The sequence below is a fragment of the Salmo trutta genome, chromosome 24 (genome assembly GCF_901001165.1).
Source record: "Salmo trutta chromosome 24, fSalTru1.1, whole genome shotgun sequence".
In the NCBI taxonomy this organism is placed as follows: Eukaryota; Metazoa; Chordata; class Actinopteri; order Salmoniformes; family Salmonidae; genus Salmo; species Salmo trutta.
In genome coordinates this window covers 46971892-46980690 of record NC_042980.1, presented here as the reverse complement: position 1 = coordinate 46980690, position 8799 = coordinate 46971892, and the positions used below count along the sequence as shown (strand labels likewise).

At 42.9% G+C, this 8799-nt stretch overlaps 1 protein-coding gene across 2 annotated transcripts; it reads right to left on the bottom strand.

The window, feature by feature from the left end:
* Window positions 1-1218: 1218 nt before the first annotated feature.
* Window positions 1219-8580, bottom strand: LOC115161422 (nucleoporin NUP35). 2 transcript variants are annotated; one of them, XM_029712395.1, is made up of 9 exons: window positions 8396-8580; window positions 7153-7308; window positions 6787-6914; window positions 5856-5913; window positions 5608-5749; window positions 3672-3741; window positions 3452-3580; window positions 3141-3296; window positions 1219-2353 (listed from the first exon to the last, which is right to left on the bottom strand). In XM_029712395.1, exons 1-9 carry the CDS (start codon window positions 8526-8528, stop codon window positions 2276-2278), a joined length of 1050 nt encoding a protein of 349 aa, XP_029568255.1. In that variant the 5' UTR covers window positions 8529-8580; the 3' UTR covers window positions 1219-2275. The 2 variants fall into 2 exon arrangements, with proteins under 2 accessions (XP_029568255.1, XP_029568256.1); XM_029712396.1 differs by lacking the exon at window positions 8396-8580 and adding an exon at window positions 7933-8372.
* Window positions 8581-8799: the final 219 nt, after the last annotated feature.

Genomic DNA, 8799 nt, shown 5'->3' with positions numbered 1-8799 from the left:
CTGGCAAATCTGGTGCAGTCCATAAGGAGGAGATGCACTGAGTACTTAATGCAGCTGGTGGCCACACCAGATACGGACTTATTTTTGATTTTGACCCCCCCTTTGTTCAGGGACACAATAGTAAATTTCTGTTAGTCACATGTCTGTGGAACTTGTTCAGTTTGTCTCAGTTGTTGAATCTTGTTATGTTCATACAAATATTTACACACGTTAAAGTTAGCTGAAAATAAACAGTTAGCAGTGAGGACGTTTATTATTATTTTTTGCTGAGTTTACATGTTCTTGGTGTTGGTTGACCTGTCTATTTACATCCATGTGTCAGCCAACAGAACATGCAGTCTAGATTATGCATCATAGTACATACCTGCAGGCTTCAAGTAATGTTTTACTGGACAATCATGTGTTGAGGTGAAAACACGGATTTCAAGGTTGTATGTCATCTAGTCTACCATCAGCCCCCAGGAGGGAAGGACAGAATAAAAAAAGATGAGAGCTGATCAGGATGAATTCTCGCTACATCATCCCCCTCAAGGTACCCTGCATCCCTAAAACATCTCACCTGGACTGGACCTGTCTCTCTCAATCAACCTCAGAGGTAGTGAGGGAGAGGGATGAGGGGGGGGGGGGGAGAGAGGGAAGCAGGTGAAAGTCTCAAGAGGGAGGGAGGGAAGGAGAGAGGCAGATATGAAATGAGGGATGAAGGGAGAACAACAGATCAGTGTCACCTTCAACCGTACGTCAGCGCCACTTGTTCCAACACATCTCAGACTGAAGCAGGGAGACTCACACAAACGCGGCCTCTAGACTCACCTGCATAACCTTCAAATACAGACGCAGGGCATACACCCTAAACAAGTGGAGGCTTTAAACCTGCAAATACAGACGCAGGGCTTACACCCTAAACAAGTGGAGGCTTTAAACCTGCAAATACAGACGCAGGGCTTACACCCTAAACAAGTGGAGGCTTTAAACCTGCATATTATGGTCACGCCACAAGAGGAACCCCTATTCCCTATAAAACACACTACTTTAGAAAAGGCACCAGACGGTGTCTCTAATATAAAGCACTCCTCCTTACTGCTCTGGCTGGAATACTAACTATAAATGTCATGAGTGTTTTACAGACAGACTAACACTGGAACGGAGTCAGAAGTCTTCATGGTAAAAGTAAACACTATATAGTTCATCGTGGCATATAAAAACTACCAAACACCCAACTGGTATTCAAATTATGTGACATTTATTTGACAAAAATAGTAAGTAAGTGACAGAGACAGTAAAAACAGCAGACACAGTAGAGAGCAGAGACAGGTGACATAGGAGACATAGGAGACAGGTGACACAGGAGACAGACGAAACAGTAGACAGCCGAAACAGACAAATAATTTTAAATGGATATAAGACATTTGGTACACCGACAGTTTTGTGAGATCATCTTTAAAAAAAAAAAAAAAAAAACACTAAATGTTTGACAGCACACAAAAAGGCATTTCTTATAAATCACAATTCTTAACTCTGATCCTGTTATATTTACCGTTGTTTACTAATGAACCACTCAGAAAAAAGAAACCTACACGATCTCACTCAAACAGAGGATACTGATGTGCAACCTTGACTTCCAACTGTCAAAACAGCACTTAGTTTAAGATACTGTAGACAGGCCGTGTGAGCATCCAAAATGGCACCCCTATTCCCTACAGGCCCTTACGGACACTGGTCAAAAGTAGTACACTACATTGGAAATAGGAACATTTGGGGAAATAACCATGTCTTGATTACGTGTGATTCATTCGACATCAACTCATATGAAAGAGCCTCAAGAGGAGAATTAGCAAATAAGACTTTTGTAACTAAAGAAAACATGTAGGTTTGCGTTTGTCAGGTCAGCAATGTGAGATCTGCACAACAACAAAAAAAAAAAAACACTTAATTCAATGTTAACATACAATATCCAGTATTCGGCTGGTCAAAATCCCATCCACTCAAATCACCACATAATGGATAGTCGTCGCAGGGTTGAGGAAATCCACATTGGCTCGGTTCCCCCAAATCACTAACACACTGGATGATTCCCAAATGGTACCCTATTCCCCATGTAGTGTACCCTATTCCCTACATAGTGCACTACTTTTGACCTGGGTCAATTGGGGTAATAGGGTACCATTTAGGACACACCTCCACTTGACTCCATAACACGGCGATGACAGAAGGCTGCTGTCGGTTTATTCAGTTTTCACAATATAAAAAGCGCTCGGCCAAATCGGAGGAGACCGTCTCACCAGCCGAACATGTACTCCATCGCTTTAGAAACCAAACTGTCGTCTTTCCTCGGGGTATGTTCGTCTGCCACCACCTGAAATCAAACGTTGAACATGGTTGGTGAATTCCACGTCGGTCCATGCCCATAGAAACAGTGATCACTCAATGGCATTAGGTCTGAAATGTATTGTTAAATTAAAAAAGGCACACTACACTACTTTTAACTATTATAAATCATGTAGTGTGCATTGTACGCATTGAGGTTTGGGAATCTTTTTATCCAGAGCCGTCGCTTTGCTGCCCTCTAGCGGACATATGGCCCTCTAGCGGACATATGGCCCTCTAGCGGACATATGGCCCTCTAGCGGACATATGGCCCTCTAGCGGACATATGGCCCTCTAGCGGACATATGGCCCTCTAGCGGTGCATCTACTGTGGCCCTGGTTTCCTAGCATACTTATTTCATGTATGACTCTCCTGCTGTCTCCATTTTGTCTCCCTCCTAATCGAGGTTAATATATCCATTTCACCTTTTTAGAATGTATACTGCCTATTGTTTACTATGTCGTGTCCACCAATGACCACGTGACCACTCCCTCTCCAATCAGAGTTGATTGGAACATGACCACGTGACCACTCCCTCTCCAATCAGAGTTGATTGGAACATGGTTTGTTAAAAATACATGCATTATTGTACTCCCTGACCAGGGCAATGCGTTCGAAACACAGAGTTTTTAAAATGTTTGTTCCTTGTACATGCCGTGACAATAACTGCATTTTAATTAGATGATGAAGAGTGCCTTGGTCCTCGTCTTTTTGATGGCCTTACAACTTCTGTTGGTTTGGCAAAGTATTTAATGACGAAACCCCCTGATCCTACCTGGTAGTCACTGCTGGAGGCCTTGTAGGCTGCACTGAGGGGCCTCATTGAGGAGCGAGGTGTAGAGACATGGTGGCTGGGGGTTCCATTTCTGACAGGAGGAGTAAATACTGAGCCAGAGGTGGTAGAGCCTCGGTCTGAGCTCTCCATCACATTCTGAGACACACACAAATCTGAATTAATGATTAGATATGTTGTTTACATAGTGGTAAAAGACATCCCATCCATTTCTAAAAATGTTTTGACTTTAAAATTATATTATCACTAATGAGTGTTCCTAATTTTAAAAAATTGACCCAGGAGTGACTTACCTTATCAATGCATGATTTAACACCAATCATTATAGCTTCGCCAAAAATCTTCCCATCTTTACTTAGAGCTTTTCTTGCTTGGAGTCTAGACTGATATTGAATGTGCATCCAGTTACCAGTGTTGGACATCTAGTACAACAAGACAACAGAATGGTGTAACAGAACACACACACACACACAAACTTAAAATATCCTTTTCAAAGAATGCAAATATTCTTACCACGTGTTTCATTATGTTTCCATACTGGGCGAACTGCAACAGAATATAAGATGCAGAGGCAGGAGGGAACCTGTTTAACAAAGAGTATTATTCATTCAATGAAACTGTTCATTTTTTCACCTCAACAATAAATATCCATTACAAGGGGTGCAGCATTGTCATCTAGAGATCAGACACATTCGGTGCATCTGTTTAAGGTCACCCAGGGCAGCAAGTGAGCGGAGTTTGCACATTGGAGACATTTGATTGGTCCTACAGTGAAAACTCCGGCCATCTGGGAAACTAGGTGAGCTAAAAAGAACGCACCTGTTATTTCAACAGTTAAAAAGGTACAGGCAAACTGCCCAAATAAAGGAAACACGAGTGAATGAGGGACACAAAGTATATTGAAAGGAGGGATTTCCACACAGGTGTGGTTTCTGAGTTAATTATACATGCTTGGGATGATGTATAAAATGCTGGGCAGGCCATTATTTTCGATATCATAGCTATGCTCCCATAGGATGACAATGCCGCCATCCACAGGGCACGAGTGGTCACTGAATGGTTTGATGAGATATGAAAAACGATGTAAACCATATGTCATGGCCGTCTCAGACACCAGATCTCAACCCAATTGAACACTTTACGGGAGATTGTGGAGCGGCGCTTGAGACAATTGTTTTCCACCACCATCAACAAAACACCAAACGTTGGAATTTGTCGTGGAAGAATGGTGTCGCATCCCTCCAATAGAGTTCCAGACAGAATCTATACCAAGGTTCATTGAAGTTGTTCTAGCTCGTGGTGCCCAACGTCCTACTAAAGCTCAATTGAAGGCAATAAACAACTTCTGATAGCCTGATTTCTATGTGGCATTGATAATAGCCAGAAAAATGTATTCCATTGTCCAAATTGACTACCAAGTATAAATAGGATCATTTTATTCAATGGGAAAGGGGGATACCTAGTCAGTTGTACAACTGAATGCCTTCAACTGAAATGTGTCTTCCGCATTTAACCCAACCCCTCTGAATCAGAGAGGTGCGGGGGGCTGCCTTAATCGACATCCACGCCCAGAACGACAGATTTGTACCTTGTCAGCTCGGGGATTCGAACTTGCAACCTTTCAGTTACTAACCCAACGCTCTAACCACTAGGCTACCCTGCTGCTTCACCAACACGTGGTACACAGCTACACGATTGTATGCTATCCAATCCTACTGCAGAATACTAGACAGTGAGACAGACCTGCCCATCAGTGCAGCCTTATCTTAGATTCTGATTATTTTTGAGGAAGTAATCCTGGCTTTGTTCCTATGGTGTCTCTTGGTGGACAAACATCAGTAACTACAACATTGAACCACAACCCCCAAGACTGAAATCTCATGTTTCTTAATGAGCAAAGAAACACATGCAGGATCGGTACGTTGGCTCTTTAAGACACCTTTTTTTTGGCAGCTACCTGTAGATATTATATCTATATATTATAGAGCAGCTCATAGATCACTGCACCTGTACATAGCCCATCTATAATTTAGCCCAAACAACTACCTCTTCCCCTACCGTATTTATTTATTTATTTTGCTCCTTTGCACCCCATTATTTCTACTTTCTACTTTGCACTTTCTTCCACTGCAAATCTACCATTCCAGTGTTTTACTTGCTATATTGTATTTACTTCACCACCATGGCCTTTTTTGCCTTTACCTCCCTTATCTCACCTCATTTGCTCACATTGTATATAGACTTATTTTTCTATTGTATTATTGACTGTATGTTTTGTTTTACTCCGGGTGTAACTCTGTGTTGTTGTATGTTGTCGAACTGCTTTGCTTCATCTTGGCCAGGTCGCAATTGTAAATTACAACTTGTTCTCAACTTGCCTACCTGGTTAAATAAAGGTGAAATAAAAAAAAAAGAATAAATATTAGGGGGTATAACACTAGAAACTTACCCAAATACAGTGATCCAAGTATCATCTAGATGGTCTTCAGAAGACAGTGCATCTCCCTGAGTGAAGAAAGGGTCTACTTGTGCTGGAGACATTGTTGACTTCGCCTGCTGCCCGATGGTAGCAGGACTAAATAGACTGGACGCTGAACAGAAGACGACATTAGGACATACCTATGAATTCCCTCTCTTAGTAAATCTAAAGACCAGTTGGTACAACAAAGTTTGAAGAAGAAGAAAAAAAGATCTCACCTGTTCCTGGTGTAACTGCCATATAGCCAGACAGTGGGGTGTGCATCATTGAGAAGGGCTGAGAGAAGATAACATCCAGATTATTACATGTCCTCTTGATGCAGATACTCAAAATCAAACGCTTCTGGTGAGATGCTAATGTAGCAGGTGTAGAATCACTAGCGATTGGTTAGAACACTTCCCTGGCTAAAGCGACAGACACCAGAGGGACTGAAGAATCGGGGGACTTGGGGGATGACTCCAAAGGGACTGAAGAGTCTGGGGAGTTGGGGGATGACTCCAGAGGAACTGAAGAGACTGGGGAGTTGGGGGTGACTCCAGAGGAACTGAAGAGACTGGGGAGTTGGGGGATGACTCCAAAGGGACTGAAGAGTCTGGGGAGTTGGGGGATGACTCCAGAGGAACTGAAGAGACTGGGGAGTTGGGGGATGACTCCAAAGGGACTGAAGAGTCTGGGGAGTTGGGGGATGACTCCAGAGGAACTGAAGAGTCTGGGGAGTTGGGGGATGACTCCAGAGGAGCTGAAGAGTCTGGATGGGGGGGGGGGGGGGGGGGGGGGGGGGCAACTCCAGAGGAACTGAAGAGACTCTTTGATGGGATCGAAAAGGAAGGGAGCAGTACTATTGGTTCTCCTCTGTGTCACTCACTCAAAAACAAACACACAGCACCTGAGTGCCACCCCCTTGATCTTACAACCAAGAGGCCTCAATCCCCCATGGAAAAAAAGTCAGAGAACCAATCAATGCGCCCGCTTCAAAGTCGAAAGGAAGGGTTACCAGACCAGTGAGTCCACAGCTTTCCTGCTCACTATCCTGATCAGTGTCCAGGCTATTATAACATTGCTCTGTGAGTGTAAAGTGTTGTTGTACATAAGGTCCTGGGTTCATGCCCAGGTCAGTAGAGGGATGAAACCTACTCTGTTAACACCTACCTGTTTATGTGCACCCATAGGGGACATCCCGACAGCAGGACAGGAGAGGTCATCATAGATACTCCTGACTGGAGGGGCCCCACTCTTGTCTTTGGGTGTCGGAACCACAGGTTGAGGGGGAGAGCCACCTAACAGAGAGAGAGAGTTAGAGAAACAGTCTGGAATCAATTGGAAATATTGCTGAGAGGAGAGACTGCCTTTGCCATATTACAACACAGAAAGTAACAGATCAGATAGTAACCAGAAAGCAGTTGTTTTAAACCAAGTTAGGTAATTAGATATGACAGATTAGAAAAGTCAGCTAGATAGTTATTGGTTTTAATGAATGACAGACAAATTTACCCCCAAAAGTAAACTATCACTCACCTGTTTGAAGTGGTGATCTCATATCCATGACTCCAAATGACCGAGGCTGGGGTGTGATAGGTGCTGGCAGATCCCCCATCAAAAACCCGGGGAGAAACTGGGCACCCGGTCCGGGCTTGGGTGATGTCGGGGAACCCAGAGTCATTGGTTCCGTGCCTAGGAACAGATGGCAGATAACGTTAGTTAGGCAAGTTAATGAATAAGTAAGCTAGCTAGTTGTTAGCATACAGGTACCTAGCTATGGCTCTTTTTGTTATTAACTAACTAGTTACTTAGTCTATAGCCTTGCCTTTCTCCACACTGTTGGGCAAAATAGATCAGCTGCTGATTTTAAAACTCTGCTTTTAGCTAATCATCAAAGTTACTAACTGGTAACCTTAGTAGCTGACTTTACCAGCTAGCTATAAACATTCCAACAATAGCTAGCTAGCTAATTTAGCTAACTGACCGGTCACCATGCCAAACGTGTTAGCTAGCTAACGTTAGTTGGTTCGCTTCACTAGCTAACTTTGGCAACCAGCGATTGCTTTTGTTGACATCCTACGAATGTTAAACTAACGTTAGTTAGCTTGTAATAAAGTTCACAGCGAAGCTCAAAGTAAACATTGTACTCTAAGCCACTAACGTTAACGGTACAGAAAACGAACTAGTTGGCTAACTCATGTGACAATGCTAACGTCGTTAGCTAGCTAGTTAGCTTATAACTAACTAGCAATGTTTCTACATCTGTTTAGTTTGCTAGACTGAGAGAGAGAAAAATATATAGGAATATTTACCCACCTTGAAATTCCATCCTAAACCCCTAAAGACCAGGGATGATAGAAAACCTTGGAACAGCTAGACACCAGAGAAGCTAGCAGAGTTTTGAAAGTGTCGGGAATCGCGCGTTAGTTCGCTGGGCTGGGTCCCTTCTTTTTACAATATACGGTTCTGTAATTCAGGCAAATGTGGTGGATTGTTTCCTTCAGGACAGGAAAATCAACATTTAATCATTATCTAGAAACTAGCCATTTTCAGAAAGTGTAAAGCCGCGGGAAGTAAGAGTGCCTGACAAATCTGAAAAATATATATATATTATTTTATCTTCATAAAAGTAGTGCATTGGGTCTTTACTAGTCCTGTATTAGTGGACCGATATTGTCCCTCTGTAGGCGGACGACATTTTTTAAAAACGTGTCCGTTTGTAACTTTCTCAAGAGTTTGGAGTAATAACATTTAATAAGAACCAAGAGAAAATGTTTAACTTCTCTCGTTGATTTGTCAAACCCGGGCCTGGTCTGTTTGGCAAGTGTTCCTGGAAGTCTCTCGATGTTGCCCTTCTGGCACAGGAGGCTGCTGAGGGGAGGATGTCTCTCAATGATGGCCTTGGAATCCATGTATATGATACCATTCCTCTGGTCCCGGTGTCCTCAAGGTGCCACCAACCTCTCCTGGGGTTTGAACTCTGCTATAGAAGTGTTAGTTCAGTCCCTATGGGGGGGAAGAATACGGGTTGGGGATGAAGGTCTGAGATTCACACAGGTTTAGGAGATTTTATACGTTTTGTTCTATGAGATAATATCAGTCAGTTAACATGACGTTTTTATGAACTATGAAGCCTTTAAGAGCTTTATCTGCATTTTTTATATATATATATATATATATACA

What these genes read in the sequence shown, in the direction of transcription:
- LOC115161422 (XM_029712395.1), bottom strand. Translation starts at nt 8,528, where the DNA reads ATGGATTCCAAGGCCATCATTGAGAGACATCCTCCCCTCAGCAGCCTC. An exon ending in TGACAAATCAACGAGAGAAG is followed by an intron (nt 7,309 to 8,395) that starts TTAAACATTTTC and finishes ATCTGTTCCTAG; the next exon opens with GCACGGAACCAATGACTCTG. An exon ending in ACTTGGATCACTGTATTTGG is followed by an intron (nt 3,742 to 5,607) that starts GTAAGTTTCTAG and finishes TTTGTTAAACAG; the next exon opens with GTTCCCTCCTGCCTCTGCAT.